The sequence below is a fragment of the Dromiciops gliroides genome, chromosome 3, assembly GCF_019393635.1.
Source record: "Dromiciops gliroides isolate mDroGli1 chromosome 3, mDroGli1.pri, whole genome shotgun sequence".
NCBI classification, from domain to species: domain Eukaryota; kingdom Metazoa; phylum Chordata; class Mammalia; order Microbiotheria; family Microbiotheriidae; genus Dromiciops; species Dromiciops gliroides.
The window spans coordinates 77,011,479-77,037,492 of NC_057863.1; the positions used below are offsets into that span (position 1 = coordinate 77,011,479).

Here is a 26,014-nt window from a genome sequence, read left to right on the forward strand (position 1 = left end):
TGGAAAGCAGTCTGATATAGGTTATATATGTACAATCACATTAAACATATTTCTACATTAGTCATCCTGTGAAAGAAGAATCAGAGCACAAGGGAAAAACCTTAAAAAAGAAGGAAAAAATGTCAAAAAGTAGAAACAGTATGGTTCAATCTTCACTCTTCAGTCATTTTTTTTTTTTGGTGAGGTAATTGGGGTTAAGTGACTTGCCCAGGGTCACACAGCTAATTAGTGTTAAGTGTCTGAGGTCGAATTTGAACTCAGGTCCTCCTGAATCCAGGGCCAGTGGTGCTTTATCCATTGTACTACCTAGCTGCCCCTCCAGTCATTCTTAATAATCTTCTGGGTTGTCAGTTCTTTTTTTTGTTTTGTTTTGTTTTGTTTTGTTTTTGTTTTTGTGAGGCAATTGGGGTTAAGTGACTTGCCCAGGGTCACACAGCTAGTAAGTGTTAAGTGTCTGAAGCCGGATTTGAACTCAGGTACTCCTGAATCCAGGGCCGGTGCTTTAACCACTGTGCCATCTAACTGCCCCCGGGTTGTCAGTTCTAAACTTGGTTTGCATCTCTTACATTGAGATGTGCATATAGGGTTTCTTTTCCTCCCACTTGATTTTTTTGCCAAAGCCTAAGGTAGTGCCACATAAACATATCTTCTCATACCACATTTCAACTGTGTTAGTAATCACAGACATTTGCAGCCAAGTTATTTTTCCCACATAATGGAAACACAACAGGATCTTTAAGTCTTGTTATTGACAGTATATTTTTTTCTTGTTAAGACTTCATCAAATCAAGGTTGACATTAAATGTCACCCTTGCAGCTTTCTCATTCAGGTGTTACTTAGATGAATGTTGGCAAGATGCCTATTGCAGCATTGTCAAAATGTGCCTACCTTGGGGAGACCATTGGCAAATTTTAGGAGGTTTCAAAAGATCCCTACTTGATCCCAAGATGTTACAGTCTAATCTAAACAGGACAAAGTAAGATGGAGGGAGGTTAATTGTGGGCTAAATTGGGCCAAGGAAAAAAATTATTCTAAATTCTTTATTATTCACCCTATAATAATGTTTCCTGCCTTATTTTTGCTATGTTGACCAGACCCCAGAAAAACCTTACATGACCTAAAATTTCAGAATTTCTGATACAAGAGAGCAGTAGCTTTTAAAATGTCTTTCCTTTAAGCTTACCATCCATTTGAAATTATTTTTGAAAATTACTAGAGACCCATTTTATATATTGGTTGAATTAACTCAAAATGAATGTATGAACTGTATTTGAGAACTTCCTAAGACCTTTACAAACTCAGTTTAATTAAGAGAAGGGAGGATCAAACAGGAAGAGAGAGAATTCAGAGTTGATATGCAACTTGCTGCTGCTGAAGTCATTTTTTGTACTACTATAGGAATATGTGAAAAGATGTCCACTGTATACAATCACATACTTCTTCATATGCATAACCTGAAAAGATAATGCAGTGACTGGTTTTTTCCTATTCACAATAAGATAGTCACAGCCTTTTTCTTTTGTTGAGATAGATAAATGACATAATTATTAGGTTAATTCCACGTTATAATAAAACCCAAAGCATATTGCTTCAATTACCCAGTTTTCATTCAAAGACAAAAGTTACCTTATATATCCATCAATTCAGAGTAAACCATACTCTGGTATGGTGTCATTCCCAGGCACTGTGTACAAGCTTTATGCTGTTTCCCTGGTGATTCTCATAATAAAGAGAAAGAGACCATGGATGTATCTAGAGTTTGAGGTGGTTGCAGCATTTGCATTGCTAATGTTATAGAAAGCCATGAAAAGGGGAGAACTGATATTTTGCCAAGACCTAGAAATTAAGCTACTTCTTTCAGTTTTGTCTCATCTTTTAAATGATTCATTACCTGGATTTGGCAGGATTCCATGAGAAGGTTCAGTCTTTTCTATTTCCCTGGTCTCAGGAATGAAAGAATTTTCTTAATTGTCCTATGCTAAGATCGTATCTGGCCTTTTAACTGGTTGGTACATTAACCTACTTTTGACTTGATGTAGGCAGCCTCTTTTAAAGCAGTTTGTGAATAGGTATAAGTACCTTTTCCTTTTGCACTGTCTCCCACACATACCCAATGATTGCGTTTTGGAAAGGTGCACTGTTACTCAGTACCACAAGGGGCTAGGAAGTAAGCTATTAAAGGGTGACCCAGTGGCCAAAAAGAGTAAACATTACAATTCCCCAAATTGAAAGTCCCACATTGAGAAGTTACATATTTAGTATCTTTCTGTCAGTTGCTAGATTTTCAGAGAAAGTATGGTTGTTTAAGACAAGTTGTCCATAGAGATGTAATAAAAAGTCTGTATCTATGTTTTGAAATTTGAGAAGGAATAGATAAAATGAAGTGAATAAGAGACTATCCTTGGAGTCAGAAAGACTTGGGTCCAAGTATTGCCTTTGATAGGCTGTGTGACACTGAACGAGTCACTTAATCTTTCAGTGCTCCAAACAGCTCTTAAAGCCTATATATTGTAGAGTATATTCAGCAGTTTTGATTTGTTCCTGCACAACTTGTTCATCTCTTAGAATGATAGTTCTGTCATTAGAAGTTTGGATTTTTGTTTTAGTTATGTTTGCCATCTCTAATAGCATCTCTTTAGGTCAGTCCTAAATTAACATCAATTTTCCCCAAATTGTACATACATTGAATTGATTATTTATGTGTGTGTGTGTGTGTGTGAGAGAGAGAGAGAGAGAGAAGAAATGTATCTACTCATTATGATATAAGTTCCTTGAGGGTTGTATTTGTTTTGGGGGCTTTTTGTTTTGTTTTTTGTCTTTTGTTTTTATTTGTTTGTTTGTTTGTTTTGGTTTTGTACCCTCAGTATATATCACAATACTTAACATATAGTAGATAATTAAAGTTTGTTGAATAGGATTTTTGAATTGACACTTATTAAGCTACCATGTCCAATGGGTTGTATGAGGTATCGAGTAGGGAACTATAAAGAAAAATAAAACTCAGTGAGTTTAAAGCATATTATTAGTTATTTCTTCTTTAGGTTCCTTTCCAAAACGACAGGTTGTTGAGAGGGCCTAGGGGAGCCAGTATTGGGGTGGGGGAGGGGCAGAGGGGAAGATGATTGTGGAGGGAATAGTGTGGATGATTTCCCTTTTCTTATGTGCTCAGAACCAGGAAATCAAAATAGATAATAGTCCATGTGCTTGCAGTGACACATTTGGTTGTTTTGGTCCCAACCTTTTTTGTAGTCAGTATTTCTAGCAGGGGAAAGCATCCTTTCCTTGGCCTAGCCTCTAGCCTCCACCATCCATAAGATTTTTGGTGGAAGAGGGATGGCTTTGGGAGATCTGACTTGAAAAACAGGACATATTCAGTTATTAGTCTATATAGAGATAGATTTTGTTTTTCTGCTTATTTCGCCTTCCTTGTTTCTTGTGACCCAGAGAGTCTAAGTTTTGAGTCTGAAGTACTTGTTCAGGCATTTGACCTGTGTTCATTTTATCCCCTCCAGATATTTCTGTTGACTACAAATGAATTGAGGGAAAGGAAAAAAAAAAAACCACACACACACAAAACAAAACATTGTATTATGGACTGCTCCAAATAGAGGCAATATAAAGATATAAATCCTTTATATTCAGGAGGTAACCACTGATGTTCTGAACATGATTATATGTGTTGCTGGGCCTGATTTAATTGTTTTAGCATTCATTTTCTTACACCATGGCACCTGGCGTGGAGGCTCCAAGTGGTTCCCCCTGTGCTGTTTTGCTAATACACAGCCCGTCTTGCTGGCATCCCTGATGCAGAGCGTGAATGGCCTCTGTTTCTATGATATCCTGCAGTGAAAAAATGGATAGCTTGCCAGCTAAGATAAGAGATGTGGAATATTTTCAATTCCATGAAAGAAAAAGGCATGAAGCTAATTAATTAAAACTATCGGGAGTGCCTTTGAAGCAGCCTGTGATTAAACACAAGGATTTATCGCGGAACAATTAAGTAAATTTGGCCTCAGGTATCTTTGCTCCTTCCCCAGGGAATGAGTGATGAAATTCTGGTTTGGAGTTATACTTTATTAGAGATTTATCTATTTTAATTGATTCAGCTTTAGTTATGAGTCTCATATGGAACAGCTGATGCAAAGGACACATTATGGTAATGGGGAGACTTCCCATGAGCGAACTTTCCTTTCAACAAAAGAAGAAAACAGCGTTTGCCCAACTGTTTGACACAAATGAATATAAAATAGTGTAAAGAATATGAACCACGATAGTTTTTTCTTATCAAGAAGATCTGCATATCCCATTTGAATCTTAAATCAAACCACCTTCAACCTGAGGGCTAGGTGTAGGCAAGATTGTCTGGGTGAAATAGAGATTGACAAGGCTTTTCTTTCGATTGGCATTGGCAGATAATCCCTCATTGGTTTGGAGGCGGTAATTTTCCTTGGTGCTTTGTTCTTTTTAAAAGAAAGTGTTTTGATAAAAAATACAGTCATCCAGAACACAGAAATCTCCAAACCTACTTTTTTTTTTTTAAGAATGCTATGGTTATTGATAGTATTATGTCCGGAGGCTAGAGACATGGCCATCCATACGATATTTTGTCGCTGCTGCTGTTGAGTCATTTCAGTTGTGCCCAACTCTGTGACCCCGTGTGGGTTTTCTTGGCAGAGATACTGGAGTGGCTTGTAATTTCCTTCTCCAGCTCATTTTGCAGATTAGGAAAAAGAGTTAAGTGACTTACCCAGCGTCACACAGCTAGTAAATGTCTGAGGTGGGATTTGGACTTGTGAGGATGAATCTTTCTGATTTCAAGCCTAATGCTCTATCCACTATACCACCTTGCTCTTTGTGTGTGTGTGTTTATACACACATGTGTAAATATTGTATATTTGTATATATGTGTGTGTGTATATATGTGCATGTATACACAAATACATATAGATAGATAGAAAGATAGATAGATGATAGATACACACATATAACCTTGTTTTCAAAATGGAGATACTCATGAAGTTCCAGAAGAAAAGCATAGCGAGATAGTCAAAGACAACTTAGCAAAAGAGACCAAACAAAAGGGAAAAAATGACTTGGTTTTTGTCCTTCTGCTGGACTGACTCAGTATCTGGAAACATCAACATCAGATAAAAAACTTACCAGGAATGATAGGGGCAGTTAAGTAGTGCAGTGGATGTAGCACCAGACTGGGGGTCAGAAAGACTCATCTTCTTGAGATCAAATCTGGCCTCAGATACTCCCTAGCTATGTGACTCTGGACATATCCCTTAACCACATTTGCCTCAGTTTCCTCCTCTGTAAAATGAGTTGGAGAATGAAATGTCAAGCTACTCCAATATCTTTGCCAAGATAAGTCCAAATGGAGAAATGAAATCAGACATGAATGAAAGCAACTGAACAAGAACAAAGAATGATACTCTTAACCTTATTAGTTCACAAAATCCCAATTTCACTTTCAGTATTAGCTGTTTATGAATTGAAAAGACTACAATGTACTTTACATTGGATCATTATGAAGAGCAATTGAATCTACCCACAATATTTTGGTTAAAACATTAAGAAACTGAGGTAAACAGAATTATATTTTCATATATGTATACATATAAAAGAACATATATGCACGTGAACATATACATACATGCAGGTATGTGTGCATGGATGGATGGGTGGGTGGATGGATGGGTGGATGAGTGGATGGATGGATGTGGGCATGTTCTGCATTTGGAATCTAAGTTTTCATGTATGTCTTTTTTAGTGGCTGATAGATCCCTTGGAGTAGAATAAAATCTGCATTGAAGCCCATGTTTTTCATATTTCTGGTTGCAATTTTACTAAAATGGACATACATTTTATGAACTACAATGATGCGTTTTTTGCTTAAGGATCAGGCATGAGGAAAACTATTTTCATGAACTCTGTCCCAAAAGCATACATTGTTCAGACTTGAAAACATTTCCACTGAAATTTGTATTGGTTATCTCAAAGAGCAACAATACTCAAAAGGGTTGAAGGTCATAGTGTGTTTGTTTGTGTGTGTGTATGTGTGTGTGTGTGTGTGAAAGAGAGAGACACACACACACAGACAGAGACAGACAGAGATAAAGAGAATATGCCTTTTTCACATATTAAAACATTTTCCTTGTGTTCAATTAATGGGTGGTAGACTTATTACAAAATGTTATATGTAAATATGTAGTATATATGCATGTATACAATATCACTTTCATGTGATTGCTAACTCATATTTCATAGAGTTGAGAAGTAAGTTAGAGGATATAAAATAGAGGGATTGATTATAGACAGCTTCTTCCAGGATATAGCTAAGTATGAGAAAAGAGATATAGGGTGATAGCCTGAGGAAATGGTAGAATACAGTAAAGGCCATATTTAAAAAAAAAAAGAATTTGGAAGCTTGTGTATGTTTGAAAGCAATAAGAAAAGAACTAGCTGATCAGAAAAAGGTTGAAGGTTAAAGAGAGTGGGGTTAATTAAGAAAGTAATCTATTACAGGAAATGGGAGTGGATGGTATCAAGTATACCCTATAGACAGGTTGACTTTAGAAAAGAGAAAGGTGACATTTTTCATGTTTTGTCAGACACTGGATGAGTGGAGGAAGAGTAGAAGATAATGACAAGGAAATTTGATATGCAAAGTGTAGAAAAAAAATTCAGGTTGAATGGCTTCAATGTTGTCAGTAAAATAAGAGGAAGGTCCTTAGCTAAAAAAGGGAGAAAGATATAATAGACTTGTGGAGGTTTAAGAGCTAAATGAGATAGGGAATCTGAGATAAGGTAATAAAAGAATGAACTTGCTTCCGTGAGGTCTCCAATTAATGTTACATAACATATATTTCTAATATACCTGGTCAAAATGGTTTTGAGACTCCCTCTAGCTTCATTTATTGACTTGTAAATATGAATAGAGGTTGTTATTGCTCCTCTTTCATTCTCAAAGAGAACAGATGACACCATGAGGGTGATGTCTTGACTTGCACATAAATTGAATTTAAGTGAGGCAGAGCTATGTAAAGTAATCAGCTTTATGATTTCCTCCAGGGTCAAATGAAGTCCAATATCAAGGCAAAAGTCAAGACAACTGGCAATGGCCCGGTATGCAGTGGATACACTTAGCCTTTCTAAATTAATGTCTTTATCGGGCCTCAGTTTGTCTGAGGCAACACCCATTCAATGACTAAGGGCTAGGTAATAGTTTGACAGGGAATCCAAGAGAGTAACATGGTCTCAAGCTACATCCCAATGAAAGTATAATGCCCAGAAAATGGCATGGGGTAGTTGCTATGGTGATAGTCCTACTGAGTAGAAGAGGCAAATGGTGGAAGTAATCAAGAACTGAGATTTGGCAAGAGAAGCACAGTGATAGGAGAAAGGGAAGAGAGATTCAAGAGAAAATGAAAGGGTAAAGCTGAAATATCTAACTATAGGGTTGAGGTTGGAGAGGCATGAAAGTAAAAACACACTAGGTATAAATGGCTTGACAAGGTACTGAAAGGTCAAGGGATTAGAGGTCCCAAGAAGAACAAAGAAGGAATTTCAGAGAACATTTCAGAGGACATTTATATCGATATTAACATATCTAAGTATAAGGTCAAGAGTTGAAGAGTACAGCAAGGTGCTGAGCCATATTCTGTAATATTTGATAAAGGAAGGAGAATGATCTCTCTGTTATGGAAATTATAATTCAGAACGGGCAGAAGATATTCATTGAGTATATTTTGAAGAAGGAAATCTGGTGAGGGAAAGACATAAAGATTTTAGAAGTGATAGTGGGGATCAAGTGGTATTCCCATTCTTCCAGGACTAAAATGTTGGGGGTAAGAAAGAAATTACAGGAATCCCTAGAGAATGGATTCAGTGTTGTCAGAGGGAAAAGAGATCAGTCAATCAACATTTATTAAGTACTTACTATGTGATATTCACAATGCAAAGGTCTTAATGAGAACTATTAAATGAAAAGAAATATAAGAAAAAACAAAAGAATTTAAGAGAAAAATAAAAGAAACTAAAAGAATGAAGTGAACAATAAAAGGGAGTTTGTTTATAATGAAATATGAATTTCAGAGGGCACAGTAGAAGGAGTGATCAGGTTTGGAGTAGGACATGAATGTGGGCTAGATTTGAGACAGATAAGGATAAGAGAACAAGAAGAATCTGGGGAGAATATTATTCTGAATATAAGTGATTGATAAATACAGGGATATGGATAGTATAAGAGAAAGTCATAGTGTAGTAGTGGGCTTCAGATAAGTTGAGAAACTCACAATACCTAAGTAGTGTGCAGAGAAAGCTGAGCCCAGCTAGGTTTTATAAAAATGGGGTATATACTAAGTACTTTTGTCATTCTTTGACAAGAATAAGCCTGGGCAGGATACTCTAATGGAGAGCCTGGGAAACCACGGGGCAATTAAGGACCCTATAAGTAGAGAAAAGAGCAGGCACCAACAGAGGAGAAATGGATTGACACTGGCAGAAATGGAAGAGAGGGCACTGACATTGTAATTTGGGATAAGGCTTACTGATTCTGGTGAGACTGCAGTTCAAAATACCACATGTTCACTTAACAGATCTTCAGTGAGTAATATGTGAGAATCACTATGTCAGGTATTACAGATTAAAAGGGAAAAGTGAGGTAATTCTTGCCCTCAATTAGCTTACATTTTACTTAAGGAAAAGGATACATACACAGATGAGTAGGTACAAAAATCGATATAAAATTATTTTCCTGGAGAATGCTAAACACTGCTTGGATCAAGAAATAACTCATATAGTAGGAGGCACTTGAAATGAATCTTGAAATTAGCTAGGAATTCCAAGGGGCAAAGATGAAGAGTAAAAGCAGAATAAATGAATGAATGAAAAGCATTTATCAAGTGCTTACTATATACATATGTTCAGCATTATGATAAGCAATATATATAGTAAATATACATATGCATATACACAGAAACATATACAACATATATGTATGTATGATGTATATGTATACGTGATATTTATGATATATGTGTGTATCAGCATGGTCTCTGTTCCCAAAGTCTTTGTTACTGTCCAGTGGTTCGACTTCAGAAAAAGGTATGTAATTGTATAAGTGGAAATGACATTAATGATATAGTATCCCTGTGTTTGTTACTGTATCCTAATGACCAGGGGGACTTTACATCTTATCAGTAGCTCAAACCTCCTATAAGTATTATCTCTCCTTTCTAGTATTTCCTCTCCTTGAGGGCAAGTGCTATCTTGCTTTTCTATTTTTTTTTTCTCTAGTGTTTAACACAGTGGTTTGCACATGGTAAGAACTTAGCAAATATATTTTTTTCATTCAAAGAGTTTACATTCCAATGGAGATGCGAGTCAGAGTATTGTCATCATTTCACCTCATCATTCAATATATTCCCTAGCTATTTGGAGCTTCAGATTGCATTAAGAGGAAGAGATTGTAGATACTTTTGGCAGTCAAGATGAGATGGATATTGATGCTTATGGTGCTAAATGAATACACGTTGAACATAGTAGCTCCCCATAGGAGAATAATGCACTCTTGTCAGCTACAACCATAGCTGGACGTGATTAATAAATCCCTCCCCTAGAAAAAGGTGGGAAAGTTGATTCAGGAGAGAAAAACGCAATGTGTCTTTGTCAGTTGGCTTAAAAGGAATGCAATAAATGAGAATAACTAAAAAATATATCACATGCATTTATCTGCTGCATACTTAAGAAGTAAGGAAAACTGAGTCTATTCATTTTTCTATTTGTTCCCATAAGCAAAAAAAAAAAAAGTTATTTTTTAGCCTCAAATTAGCTTAGTTATTAAGTGAGCACAGCGCTGAGACAATAAACCATAATATGTCCTAAAAGAGATAACTTCTCAGAGTGATGACATATGCCTAGAAAGGTAATGCCTGGCTTTGTTTGCTTATGGCATTTGTTTATAAATGTACTGTGTTATACCTAATGTCCCTCTGAGGTGCATATGTGAAGTTCTTTGTGCTGAATGAAAAGAATCAAGGTAAAATGTTTTTCTAAAAGCAATATTAGAAGAAAGAGAAAATGGAAGGCTTCTATTGTTATGTGATCTAACCACCCAGAGGAACATAAATATCCACTGTATGCATATTCACGAAATACTGCTCAAAGGCAACAAGTTCAAGTTAAGGAGACACGTCTTAATGTAACAATTGGAAGCTTCAAATTTCCTTCTTCATGGCTTCTGACTATTTTATGGATTATGTTAATGCTACATTAGCAGTGGATTTCTTTTAAATTTAATTTCGAGGCTGTGATTTTTTTTCCTATCCCACAGAACTCCAATTCAGTTCTACACATGGCAAAATGGAATGAAATTGCTACATACTACTAAGCCTAGAGTTGTATAAAACATAATATAACCCAGAGATCTTTGAAAATCTTTGCATTACAGGGACTAGAACAACTTCTCAAAATCTTATTACTGTAGTAGGTCATTCAGTAGTAACCTGTTTCAATAGATACTGTCTATGTACATAGCAGATAGAGAAATTTCCTAGCATGAGATACTGTGCCTTGAAATCTTTCCATTTTTATGTTTAAGCTCTGCACTTTAAATTATTCTAAAGGTTCTCTAAGCAGAGAGGGAGAGGGGTGAAAAACTTAGCTTCACATAATTAAAATCTTGAAAAGTGAGATTGTTCCCATTATTTTAAAATAAAATAAGTGAAAAATATAGACACACATATATATGTATATGTGTATCTATGTGTGTGTGTATACATACCATGTATTGCATATAGTTATATTTCAATATGTAGAATGGCAAATATACATATATTTAAATATATGTATATGATAGTCTGGCCAACTTGCTTGAATGCCAAATGTATGCTTGCCTAGAAGACTGTTTTATGGACAATTCACAGAAGGCAAACATTCATGTGGTGGTCAGAAAAAGCTATATAAGGACACTCGCAATGTCTCTCTTAAGAACTTTGAAACTGATTGCATGACATAGGAGACACTGGCACAGGACCGCCCAGCATAGTGTGCCCTCATTAAATAAGATGATGTGCTCTATGAGCAAAACAGAATTGAAGTAGCTCAAAAGATATGAGAGATGCACAATTTTAAAGCACCTAACACAAATATTCACATGGATTATTTGTGCCCAACCTGTGGTAGAACATTCCGAGCTCATATTGGTCTGATCAGCCACAGTTACAAACACTATAACTTGACTCTAACATAGTGATGTCATTTTGGTTCTCTTTGGGAACGAAGGACAACAGCCATCCATTTCAACATGTACCATGCCAATAGATCCCTATACCTAAAGTTAATTATAATGCACAGTGACACATATTATAATGCTTTATTGATTCATAAATTTCAGGAAATAAAATAACAATCCAGGGGAAAAAAACATCACTAAGGTGACATTTCATTGAAGCATTCAGTTATTAAACGGTACAATTGAGATATTGATGATTAATTTTACCTCAGAATATTGTGTGCTGTTCTGTTAACTCTACCTTCAGAATATAAGGGATTTAAAGAAAAAAGGCAGCTCTATTGCTGGAAGGATAGGTATTGGTGGTGGTTCAGTTTTGTTTTATTTTGGGGTGGTCAAAGTATTATATTTAGATATATTTAAAGGATTAGGGCTGTTTAGCTGTGCTAAATAGTCTATGCTATTTTGAAAGATGTAAATAAGGTAAACACAACCATATCTACCAAATCCTTGAGTATCTGCATCCCTTAGACCTCAAGAGCAGAAAATTTAAGAAAAATAAGAGTAAGTACACCTTTATATATTGGACGGTAAGCACATTATCTTAGGAGAGTAGTGGTTGGAAATACAAACAGAATCTACAGTGCTATATATGAAGAACAGTAAGATGGACAATTTGGCCAAGGCCATAGAGTTTGTGAAGGGGAGTAATGTATATACTTAGACAGAAATGGTTGATTGAGGCCAGATTGTAAAGGACTTTAAATGCCTGAAATAGGATTTTATGGTGTATCACCAAAACAACAGAAAATGAATGCAGTTTATTGAGTGAGTGACAATTTGAGATCTGTGCTTTAGGAAAATCATTTTGATACAGGTCTGGAAAAGGTTTGGGGGTGACTTTATTAGGAGGCTATTGCAAAAATTCAGGCAAAAGCTAATGAACACCTCCACTGAGGTTGTGACAGGTATGAAGATTTGGCAACTGATTGTATATGTGGGGGCCAGCTAGGTGGTGCAGTGGATAAAGCACTGGCCCTGGATTCAGGAGTACCTGAGTTCAAATCCGGCCTCAGACACTTGACACTTACTAGCTGTGTGGCCCTGGGCAAGTCACTTAACCCTCGTTGCCCAGCAAAAACAAAAGCAAAACTAATTGTATATGTAAAGTGAAGGAGAGGAGTCCAGGCTAACTCTGAAGCTATAAACCTGGGAGATAGTGATACTCTTGAGAGTAACAGAGGAATTCCAATGATGGGCAGGGGTTTTTTGGGGGGTGGGGGTGGGGAGGAAAGGAATTCTGTTTTACACTTGCTGAATTTGAGATGACTCTGAGAAACCCAGTTTGAAATGTCTAAAAGGCAGAGACAGAGAGAGATAGAGACAGGTGGGGACAGTAAGAGATAGACAGAGGTGGGGAAAGAAAGGGAGAGATTGAAGACTAATGTCATGAAAACTCAGAGTAGAAGGTTGTGACAGTATCAAATACTACAGAAAGGTCAAGAACAAGAAGGACTAAAGAAAGAACGTCAGATTTGGTAATGAAGTGATCATTGGGAACTTTGGAGAGAATGGTTTTAGGTGAGTAATGAGGTTGGAACCCAGATTGCAAAAGGTTGAGAAGTGAATGAGAGGAAAAAAACTTAGGTCAATGTGTGTTGATGGCTTTTTCTAGGAGCTTGGCTGGGAAAGCTGGAAAGTTAAAGGGCAGTAACTTGAGGGGATATTGTGATTTGAAAATTCCTAGTGTCACACTTTTTGTATCATCTAATCTATTAAAGACAGTCCCAGAATTTGGCCTTTACAACAGTAAGGATAATTATGTCATATAGGAGAATTCTAGGGTTATTTTAAAAATTTTCTCCAGTTCTTTCATTTCAGGTGAGAATGGGGAGTACAATGTCTTGCTTTTTGATAGAAATATTGTCAAACAATATTAAAAAGCAAATCAGGAAAAGGAAAATGATTTTATATATCCTTGTATGGGGAGGTATAGCAGCATATACAGAGGTTTAGACTTAGAATTGGCAACATCTGAGTTCAAAATTTGCTGTGTGATCATCATCAGATCTTTAACCTATTTGAGCCCCAAGCAGATCTCTAAGGCTGGAAATTATAGATGTTGCTTTATCTAGTCTTCTAATATTTTTTTAAGCTACTACTATCTTTAAGGTACTATGTTAGGTACTTTCTAACAAACACCGTCAACAACAAAATGAAACATGCGCTGTCTTATAGAAGCTTATAACATTAACAGGTACTATAAAATAGCTGCAAGATAATTTCAAGAGGAAGAGGATACTATATACTAGGTGGAAGAGGAAATGCTGCTAGGATGTAGCACCCCAGTTATGATTTGAAAAATACTACAAATTCTAAGAGCCAAGAGAATATAGTACTAATTCAGGGGGCAGCTTTTTCCAAGGTTCAAAGACAGGACATAAAATATTTAGAAAGTACAGCAAATTTGCTACTTTGTTTATCATGTTAGAGGACATTTGAGGCAGTTTGGCATTTGTGAAGAAGAAAAATATAAAATCATCTTTGGAAGAAACTGGAGCCAAATTGTGAATGGCTTTCAGTGCTATACAAAAGAGACTAGGCACTAGTAGTTGATCACAGAAGCAGTAGGAACCCATTTTTTTTAAGGTAAGGAAATGTCATGGTCAGATTTATGTTATAGGACTATTATTGTGGTATCTTTGTAGAGGATGGATTGGATAAAGGAGAAATATGGGGCATAGAATTTGATTTGGAGTCTACTGTGATAGTTGATAGAAGTGTTGAGAAACTGAACTAAGATGATAAGTGTGAGAGCAGAAAGGAGGGCTGATCCGATGTAAATCGAATGTAAATTGAAAAATCTTAACAATCAGTAAGATATAAGAGGAAGTAAAAGTGAAGTAAGACTTTCTAGCAACTCTGAAGTTGCTGACCTTGATGACTAGAAGGATGATTTTGATCTCAACAGAGATAGGGAGATTTAGAGAAATGTTAGATTTGGGGGTATCCTGTGGTCTACTTTGGCTATTTGGAGTTAGAAATCCCCTTGGGAAATTAATATGAAAAATTTTAATAGGTATGGTAAGTAGTAAAGGAAAGAGGTTAGGGATAGATTTATAGATTTGGGAGTCATGTGAATAGATAATTGATCCCACGCAATCACCAAGAATTCTAAGGTAGCTCCTAGCAAACCAATCTGATCATATTTAATTTCACCACTTTAATGACAGGTGAATTAAAACAAGGGAGATTGATGACCAGCTGACAGTTACATAGGGAATCAAAAGATTTAGAATTGGTAACCCCAAACTCAGTCCCTGGACTTTGCTTAGTTATCATAGTTTACATATTTCACATCTGATCATATCCAGACATGGATGTAGAGTGGAACTATTCTTTATAAGGAAAGTAAACTACTAATCCCACAGGCAACATCAAAGCTCGTTGTCTCTAGAGAAGACAATGGCAAATATCCATCCTTTATAGATTTAATAAAATAAACATTTTGCGTTTTTAAAGCCAAATATTTCAACAGATATTGAAGTTTAACTTGGCAGGTTTGAAGCTTGTTAAGTGCAGTCCTGATTCTTTGGCTTTGCGGCTTTTAGAATCTTTCACCCTTCCCCATTTTAAAACAACCGACAAGTCAGGGAAGCTATCACCTCTAACTTGTGTATCGTCAATGACTGTTTCCCATATGCCTTCCAACAAGGGCAGCTGTTGTTTTGCATCATTATATGAATTGATATTCTCTCCCCTTCACTTTTCAAAGGAATAGGGTGAAGTTTCCTTTCTATAAGATCTCACACATTATATTACTGTTTTCAAATGATACTGAGAAATCCTATCAAGCTGTTTGCTCTTCTAAAATATGTTCATACTAAATTATGCCTTTGGGAATACTGAAGTGCGGTTTAATGGAAGGAACAACATAGTAGTGTTCTTACAAAGGTTCCTCCACTGTGCTTGATGTTTAATGCTGGATTTATTTTAAAATATATCGTATTAACATTTTCTTAAGCTTTTGTACCTGCATATTATTTGCTACTGCTAAGAAATCACTGGAAATAATTACACACTGTACTAGCAGATGCAAGGTAACAAAATCAGTATTATTTTAAAGATATTTAACTTGCAAACTTTAATGTTCCTTGGTATTAAACTGGCATCATACAAAATGAGGAACACCCTTACTAATCACTTCTTTTGATTTTTAGTACTCTTTATCTAATAGTACCTGATTCAACTGTTTTGAAGTATTCTGAACTGATATATGTTGATCAATAGTTCTGTTCAAGGTGGTGTAGTCTGTGTGTGTGTGTGTGTGTGTGTGTGTGTGTGTGTGTGTGTGTGTGTGTGTGTGTGTGTGTTAGAAATTACTTGATTTGGGGGCAGCTAGGTAGGGCAGTGGATAAAGCACAAGCCCTGGATTCAGGAGGGCCTGAGTTCAAATCTGATCTCAGACACTTTACACACTTACTAGCTGTGTGACCCTGGGCAAGTCACTTAACCCTCATTGCCCCACCAAGAAAATAAATAAATAACTTGATTTTGATTCAAATTAATATTTTGTATGTAAAAAGGAGCTACAAGAAAAAAAAAGAGTAGCTTAATCAATTTGGAATTCAGGCTTTGGGAAATTAAACCTCTGAAACCCCCAAAGGGTCAAGTTGAAATAAAAATTTTCCTCTTTTTCTTATTATTTTTCAATTGGGAATGATAGCAAATTTAAAATGTGTATTTTAAATGCTTAATCATTCAAACACACAGGCACACATACACACACACTCAAACACATATATACAAATGGATTTGTAATCTCATGAGTTTAAAAACTCCCTTTAGTCATGTAAATCAAAATGAAACCATGATGCCCATCCCCTGTGACTCATCCCTATCTTCCCCAAAGTTCCTCACAGAGATTTACCTAGAGCTGTGCTGGAAGCCTCCATAGCTAACTCCTGACATTATGAGGTTACCAATAGAACATTCTGACTCTCCCCCTGTCATCCTTTATTATTGTCACATGACCAACCCACCTTTTCTTATTCTCATTCATTTCCTTGATGGTCTCTTGATATATTTCAGAGAGATTGCAGATTGGCCAGGGTCATTCAGCAAATGACTGAAGTAGAATTTGAACTCAGGCTTTCTGGATTCCAAGTCCAACACTTCATAATACCATGTTGGCATAGAAGGAAAACATGGAATCAAAATTCTGTACTGGAATCTCTGAAATGCCAAAATATCTTATATCATTTTATTTGCTTTCACAAAAGCAATATTTTTTCTTCACTAACACAAAAGTCATTATATAGGTTTTCTGGGGGTTTTCTGTTGGAAAATCTGCATAAATCCCTAAACCTGGGAAGGCATGGCTGGGTGGTGAACTGCAAAAATGAAGGGGATACCTAAACTGATATGCTCATAAATCCACTAAGATATTAAAAAACCGATGTCCTTTTTTTTTTTTTTAGCACTATCCTATGTTAAAGGGAGAAATAAGAACCTGGCTCAAGAAATAGAACAAACAAAAGCTTTGACAAGCTTTGTGATTTAATCGATACCAGGTGTATCCAGTCAGGAATTCTTTCTAGCAGTGGAGATGGACATCTTCTCTGTAACTTAAGAGTCTCAGAGACTTACCTGGAGTATTGAGAGGTTGTCACTGTCAGTATGTGGCAGAGGTAATACTTAAACTCATGCCTTTCTGCCTCTGAGGTCAAGTATCTACTATTCCAAACTGCCTCTCAGAATTAGTGGGGCTAAAGGTAGCTTTTAATCCATCGTGTGGTGCCTTTCAAGTTTGACTTACACTTGAAAGCATACCCTCCCCCTTCTTTCACTCCCATAGTACTTTACAAATCATTCAGGCACATGGACTCCTCTAAACAATTCCCCTGGAAGAGGGACAAAAGTCTCCATTTCACATCTCCTGTATTGGGAAGATGAGGAGTAAGAAGCTGAGAGGAATTTCATTGATTATCACCACGAAATAATTCATTACATAATTTACATGTTATTGTACTTAATTATCTATATTTAACTTAGCCAGAAGTTCAAAAGGCACATCTCTCTCCCACTAGAAATTTGAAAGGTACATATAATTACATAATTTATAAGTCACACCTATATGTAGATAGATGATAGATGGATAGATAGACAGATTATAGATACATAGATACATATGTATAGGCAACCCTAATGGTACCAAAGGCAGTCATCCCAAAGCAGTTTTACAAGTGTGATGATAAGTAGCCTCCACCTATTGAAAAACTTTGAACTCCAAAATCTCAAACTCCAAAATTTTCCCTTTAATCACAGCTTGCTATCTTTCTGCTTCTGTTCCTCTTTAATTTTTATTTTTAAAACAATATAAATTTTAATATATTTACTTTTTAAAAAAATTTTATCATCTATTCCTAGAAGTATTATCCTCCCATGTCAAGTCGACCCTCCCTCATAACAAAAAAAAATAAGCAAAAATGCATGATATAGTTACTCATCTGACAGTTTTTTTAAAAAAGCTCATTAAATCTCTTCTCCACTGTTGAGAGGAGAGAGGTATGGTTCATTTTCTGTTCTCAGGGATCATTATTGATTTTTCAGTTTCATTGAGTTTAGCTGCCCACCAGTGATCTTTTTCATTTATATTGCTGGAACCATTGTACATGCAGACTTTTTTTTTTTAATTTGGCTCATTTCACTCTGAATCATTTTATACAAATCTTCTCATATTTCTCTGATGATCAATATTCTCAGTTAACTTCCTCCATTCCCTCTACAGTTTTTTCCTGTACCCTTATTCCATAATCCAGCTTCTGGCTTTACTTGTCTCTCTATCCAACCTTGGTTTCCAGTATGAAGTATTCCAATATTGAACTCCACAAAACATAGGATATTTTGTGATCTTATCCTTCAAGTTTACCATTCTCCAACTTGGAGGACAGAGGGTAAAGAAGTTACATATATATATATATATATATATATATATATATATATATATTCTATCATCTATTATCTATCTACATATAGGTGTGAATAGATATATAGTATGAATTATGTAATTATGTGTACCTTTCAAATTTCTAGTGGGAGAGAGATGTGCCTTTTGAACTTCTGGCTAAGTTAAACATAGATAATTAAGTACAACCACATGTAAATTATTTAATGAATTATTTTGTGGTGGTAATGAATGAAATTTTACATATATAAATATATATTGCTCACTTTCCTCTTTCTGTCCCACAGCTTCCAAGTGTGAGAAATGATCATGGTCATGAAATCAAGTTGGTAGACTTTACTACAAATTAATATTCTCTCACTTCAATGAGTCCCTGAATTCTGCTTGGCAGTCCTTTGCTTTGCCTCTTATTGTCTCATATGGATCTTCCTTCAGTGTTTGTTTCTAAATCATTCCATGATCCGCAAGGCAACAACATTATCCTGGTATCGTTTTTTACAGCAATTGACTTTATCTGGTCAGTTATGTTGCATAAGTGGATAGAGCATTGGGCCTGGAGTTAGGAAAACATGAGCTCAAATCTAGCCTCAGACACTTAATAATTATTTGACCCTAGGCAAATCAGTTAAACCACATTTACCTCAATTTCCTCATCTGTAAAATAGAGATAGTAATAGCACCTCATTCCAATATGAGGTAACAATTTTAAAACTCAGTGTAGTGCTTGGCACATAGTAAGCATTATATAAATGTTAGCTTTTATTCGCTATTATTTGTCACTTTACTGAGACTCTATCAGCCATCTTCTGTGACTTCCCTTCGATTCTTTTTCTTCTACCTCAAAAATGTCTCTGTATTTTCTCCCAATCTGTCCTCCTATCTCAGATAAAGACATCTATTTTTTTCCTTTTTTTCCCAGAGCTAACCACTGTTCTTGTGGCTAGTTAGCTCCACTACCTTCTTATATCTTCAGTCTCCTCCACTGACTACTTTTTCTGCCTATTTATGTATATTGATTACCTAAAAATAAACTCAAATTCTAATATATTAATATTTTTAAAAAGCCATAACTCTGATGCATACTTAATTATGGTAGCATGGACACATCTCTTAACATCTTTGTTCCAGACAACATTCTAATACCAATAGCCCTGGACAATTTAGCAATCTTCATTAATGGAGGGAATTTTTACACTGGGAATTTTTTCTCTAAAAAATCATAGATCTAGAATGGCCCCAACTCCACCCCCCAAAAAAACCCTACTTTATGACATGAAAATTTGTGATATCTTACCTGTCCTATTAAATATTAAGCTTTGTTCCATGTTTTTATTCATCTGAAGGGATAAAATATATATTTACCAGATGAATAAATGAATCAGTGAGCAAGCTAAGCACATAATTGTTCCTTATATGATGGTGGATAGGATAATATTATGGAAAGTCAGAAACATGAGTGCTTGTCAGTAGGAATTATTTCCTTTCTATATTTGTATTCTTGGCACCTCACATAGTTCATGGAATGTAAAATAAAGTTCTGGCTCCAACACTTTCTAGCTGCATGACACTATGAAAGTTATTCAGAGTTTCGGGGGCTTAGTTTTCTCAACCATAAAATGGGGACAGTAACACTTGTACTACCTACCTCACAGACTCATGAAAAACATGCTTTGTAAACTTTAAATCACTGTTTACTATGTGGAAACAATATTAACTTATATTCAAAGATAACTATACTGGGGGAAGCTTGGTGGCACACTGGATAAAGCACTGGCCCTGGATTCAGGAGGACCTGAGTTCAAATCTGGCCTCAGACACTTGACACTTACTAGCTGTGTGACCCTGGACAAGTCACTTAACCACTATTCCCCTGCCCAAAAAAAGGAAGGAAGGAAGGAAGGAAGGAAGGAAGGAAGGAAGGAAGGAAGGAAGGAAGGAAGGAAGGAAGGAAGGAAGGAAGGAAAGAAAGGAAGGAGGGAAGGAAGGAAGGAAGGAAGGAAGGAAGGAAGGAAGGAAGGAAGGAAGGAAGGAAGGAAGGAAGGAAGGAAGGAAGAGAAAGAAAGAAAAACAATTAACAACAACAACAAAAAAAACATTCAGCAAAGATAACTATACCCTCTGGTCTAGCCATCTAAGTTATCTCCAAATGGTCATTTTCTTTCTGAGTTGTGCTTCCACCTACAGTTTACTTTATAAAATAATCTCTAGCATCCATATATTTTTAAATGTCCAAAACATTTTACATATGTTATTGGTTTGATAACTCCTAATACCTTCCAGTCTAGGATTTCATAAATATAAGTAGGGGGTGTTTGCATGCCTTCTCTAACCACAAAGTAATAAATGCTTATCAGGGAAAGGATAACATTGATTTTATTTTATTAACAATACAGAAAGTTTAAAGGATTCCTGGGCACCTGTGAGACCATGACATAGAAAACACCTAAAGCTCTCAGTTCATAACCCCTTAAAAGGGAAACAAACGTTGGGTTGCAAATGGGAAGATATTATGACATTCCAGTGAAATACCTCTCTACCATAGAATGCTATACTTTCCTTCTCAGAATTATAATTGCTACCCTGTAGCTTGGGCTCCTCTCAGAAGGCAAATGTACTTTGGGACAAATGAACAGCCCACTCTCTTCCCAGTAGATCTATACTATCTAAATAAGTAATGGCAATAGATTAAATTCTGCAGACATGCTTTGGACTAGGAAGCCCTAATCTTATTTATCCAGTCTCTGACTTTCTCAGAAAGAGAAACATGAAGGTAGAAGGAAGGGATGATCTTGAAGTCTGGGAACTCCTATATCAGACTTCCTAGTTATGTACTTGCAGCTCACTAAGTGCTTCTGATGACAGTCAATTAAGTGGGAGAGGGGAGTGAAAAGGCCATGGAAAGGAAGAAATCCCTTCCCTCACTGCCACATTCTATGAGAAAGGTTCAAAGCAAAGGTATATAAATACCTTTGATGCCTTTCTTTTGGAGGCTAACGTAGAGGAATGGGATTTCTTTTTTAAATTTTCATTTAATTTTCATTTTTTTTTTTAAGCAGGGCAATGAGGGTTAAGTGACTTGCCCAGGGTCACACAGCTAGTAAGTGTCAAGTGTCTGAAGCCGGATTTGAACTTAGGTCCTCCTGAATCCAGGGCTGGTGCTTTATCCAGGGGACCACCTAGCTGCCCCCTAGAGGAATGGGATTTCTAACAAGAGTTCAGCAACTAGAGTCCTAGCATCTCAGGGACAGCTCCAGTAGGTGCAACCTGAAACAGTAGTTCCAAGTCAGTCATTTCATTTTGAGACAGCCTTAGTTTCTGAAAACCAGAGGTTGTCTTTATTATTTTAAGAAGAAGGCAATGGACACTCCCAGATTCTATCAGGGAGGAAGTATAGATAATCAAAGGCCCAAAGACACCTTCTGGCAAGTCTACTAATTTAGCTAGGCACCTACCACAAGACCTTAACTGAACTTTCTAAAAACATCTTGTAAATAGTAAACTGAATTATTTCTATTTTGATGTAAGTTGTACATGGTTCAGATTTCTTTTCAGTCGGTATACTCGTTAGAGTAGCTTGTATGATAGTCATTATGAATTACATGAGGAAAAATAAACTTAGAGGAACATTGATTTTTTTTCTTATATCATGTTCATTTCAGATGCCTCACAAACCTTGAAATGAGTCCTGGAATTCAATTGTAGACTATTTCCACAAATTACAGGAGATTAGTTTTTAAGAACACTTAAAATATAAAGGATTTTTTAACCAGGTTCATTTCAGTAGCAGGTATCACAATCTTTTATACATTTTGTTAATATATGTGTTCCCTAGAAAAGTGATGGATCTGAAAATAGAGCAACTGTTGCTTAATAAATGAAGCATTAAACACAAATAACACTTCTCAATCTGTCCTAAATTCTACACATTAATGTAGCTTCTTTTTATTTGTGATACATGTAACAGTTTGATTTCTATATACACTTTCCAATTATTACACCATGCCCATATGTGTTTACCTTGGTGCAGTCTGTCAGTGAATATGGCCTTGATTCCTTTAATTAGAATCTATTTTCATATGTGAGTATTTTATCACCCCTCTCCCAATGCATTATTGTACTTGCACACACAAGGGATTGTAGATTTTTACAGATGAAAGGAAGCTTTGAGATTAGTAGTGGCCAGTCATTTTTGTATCCTTTCTTTCCCCAGAATGCAATCAATATGACAGATAAAATTTAACTTTTTTTGTTTTATTTTCTTAGTTGCTTAGGCCAGTAACAGACAACTTTTAAGTGTGTGCATATTAAGTTGAAAGATGAACAATGAACAAATAAAATAAAATGACTTTTTGAGAAGACTGATTTGAAGATTATAGAAAGGCTGATCCTTAGAATATTTTATTTCTTAACATAGACATTTCTTTTTATTTCTTTCAGTCTATTCGAGAAGTCACCGGGTATGTCTTAGTGGCTCTTAATCAGTTTCGTTACCTGCCTTTGGAGAATTTGCGTATCATACGTGGAACAAAACTTTATGAGGACCGATATGCACTGGCAATCTTTTTAAACTACAGGAAAGATGGGAATTTTGGACTCCAAGAACTTGGTCTGAAGAACTTAACTGGTAAGAAAATATTCATCAATCACTAAATCACTCTTAATGCTTCTTATGTCTTCTTTTGTTAATGTGACATGCTATGATGTGTATATATAATATATATGTATATATATACATAGAGATATGGTTATATTCAAAGTCACTTTTATATAATGTGCATATATGCATATCATAGGTATAAGATAGGTTATTATATGTGACTCACCAGGAAAGAGATACCTGGCATTTATTTTTATTATTGAAAATATGATTCCCTTCTGCCCCTTTCCAAACATTGTAAGCTTTAAGAAACTGCATAATGCCATATCTCGGGCACACAGCAGTACATTCAAAGGAAATGTTCAATGACCATGAAAAACAAGATATGAAACAGGCTTAGGAAAGTGATGTTGGGTGGTCCCAAATGGACAGTAGAGCATATCATCAAATCATAGCAATAAAACCCTAGCTCTTACTATCCTTGGGGCAGCTCACTCTATGTTTAGATATACCTAAAGCCTTATGTTTCCTTGAGCTATTCGTTTTGTTGTTATTGTTTCAATTAATATATCTTAGAAAATATGTTTCCCATCACTTGTGAAACCTGTCCGATTTTTCATATGTTATAGACTGATTTATTATCCAAATTATAGATAATAGTCAGCATTTACCTAGGCCTTTTGGATTTTCAAGGCCCTTTAAAAATATTATCTCCTTTTATTCTCACAATAACTCTCAGAAGTAGTTGCTATTGTCATGATCATTTTACAGATGTGGAAACTGAGGCAGACAGAGGTTGCAGCTTGTTCAGGGTTACACAGCTATCTAGTAAATGTCTGAGGCCAGGTTTAAAATTGATCTTCTTGACCCCCAATCCAGCAGTCTATCCACTGTTCTATCTAGTTGCCTAAATTTAGAGCATGAGGAATATTAAGGAACATCTAGTCCCGTCTCCTGATTATATAATTAAGCAAAATGAGGTTCAAGAAAGGTTGTTACTTGCCTAAAATACAGTGGTAGAGGGGGCAGCTAGGTGGTGCAGTGGATAAAGCACCGTCCCTGGATTCAGAAGGACCTGAGTTCAAATCCAGCCTCAGACACTTGACACTTATTAGCTGTGTGACCTTGGGCAAGTTGCATAACCCTCATTGCCCTGAGGGGAAAAAAAAAGAAAGAAAAAGAAAAATACAATAGTAGAATCGGGATTTGAACCTAATAGTTTGTCATGACTTCAAATCCAATGCACCCTTCTTTGGACCACACTTTCTCTTAAAGTGAATGTGTTATCATCACATTGCTAATTTTATTTTGAATTTCTTGCTTATATGTACGATTTAATAAATTAGTACAATTTTTAAAATCACAAGTTAATTATTAATTATTCCCAATGTTATTGTTATTATTATTTTCTTAAATACAGGAGCATTTTTCTTTCCAAGCTGATGTAAGGAGCACAGGAATTATTAGATTAAATTCTCCAGTGTTTATGAACATTGGATTCATCAAGCATTTTGTAAGCTTTTTCTTACATACTAGGCACTAGAGCTGCACCAAGGAAAACAATAGATTTTGACCACTCAGTGTTTGAAATCTCCTAAAGAAAATACAAAACCCAAACATCAATGACCAATGACCAAAATTCATCTTCAGTGATATTGAAATTCCCAGGAGAGACCCAATAGAGTCTTTAAATATATATGACAATTTAGGAGGAGAAGAATCATTTCTAGCGAGGCAGATCAGGAAGAAACATCACCTAGCAGTTAGCACCTGAGCTAGATTTGAAGGGGAAGACTTTTAGGAGTTGGAGAGGGTCTATTCCAGCCAAGAGAGGATAGATAATCTTTGCAAATGCACAGAGGCCGAAGGGGTGGGGTGGGGATGAAATTGGGCTTTAGTGAAGATATGTTGCTTATAGAGTTTATCACTTGTATGTAATAAAGTAGATTTTCAATTATAGTTTTATGTATATTTTATATGCAATATCTTAGCATTCATATAGTGTTCATTATCAGTTGTACATCTACAATTTTGAACTAAAGGAAGGGGCACTATGACCTAGAAAACTAAACATTTCAGAGCTAGAGATTAACGTTATTGTTCCACACAATATCACTGTGTTTTAAAGTCTGAGGATCTGGGTTCAAGCCCCAACTTGTCACTAATTCCCTGTATGAACTTAGATGGGATACAACCTCTTTAGACTTCAGTTTTCTCATCTGTAAAAAAAAATGTAAGCATTGGATGAGAAGACTTTTTTAAGATTTCTTTCAGCTTAGAATCTGTACTCTTATTATTTGAAGACTAAATGCATAATGAATTACCGGTCACAGTGGAGGGGGGTGTTGTTTCTTTCCCATATGAATAATTAGTCTATCTCTAATGATTTATGAAAATATTCCTCTTTGACCTTTGGCAAACTGTCACAATTTTTTTGGATTTGAGTTTCAATATTTACAAAATGAGGACATTAAACTAGTTGACACCTAGAGTTCTTAATCTGCTATCCTAAGAACCTATGTTTATCTATTTCTTTTGCTCCCCACTTTTCTGCACTGCAAGGCAATAATTCTGAATCCCAGAACACTTTTCTTTTAAAGAAGTACATTTTTAGGGGCAGCTAGATGGTGCAGTGGTTAAAGCACCAGCCCTGGATTCAGGAGTGACTGAGTTCAAATCAAGCCTCAGACACTTGACACTTACTAGCTGTGTGACCGTGGGCAAGTCACTTAACCCCCATTGCCTAAAAAAATAAAAATAAATAAAATAAAATACATTTTTAATAGCATGAGCATTATTTCATTATAGAATTTTGTAAAAGTATATCATTACCATACTATTGTCTTAGTATTAAAAATGAAATTCATGGGGCAGCTAGGTGGTGCAGTGGATAGAGCACTGGCCCTGGAGTCAGGAGTACCTGAGTTCTAATCCGGCCTCAGACACTTAACACTTACTAGCTGTGTGACCCTGGGCAAGTCACTTAACCCCAATTGCCTTACTAAAAAGAAAAAAAAAATGAAATTCAGGGGCAACTAGGTAGCACAGTGGATAGGGCACCAGCTCTGGATTCAGGAGGACCTGAGTTCAAATATGGCCCCAGACACTTGACGCTTAGTAGCTGTGTGACCCTGGGCAAGTCATTTAACTCCAATTACCTCACCAAAAAAATAAAAATGAAATTCAGTAATATTCCATTCTGTCATTGGC

At 36.0% G+C, this 26,014-nt stretch overlaps 1 protein-coding gene across 3 annotated transcripts in view; it reads left to right on the forward strand.

The window, feature by feature from the left end:
• The window catches only part of ERBB4 (erb-b2 receptor tyrosine kinase 4), a 1,387,693-nt gene that overhangs the window by 704,876 nt on the left and 656,803 nt on the right, over positions 1 to 26,014 (forward strand). For all 3 annotated transcript variants that reach the window (XM_043992847.1, XM_043992848.1, XM_043992846.1), the window contains exon 3: positions 22,645 to 22,831. In XM_043992847.1, the coding sequence (XP_043848782.1) occupies positions 22,645 to 22,831 (187 nt within the window). The remainder of the gene's footprint in view (positions 1 to 22,644; positions 22,832 to 26,014) is intronic.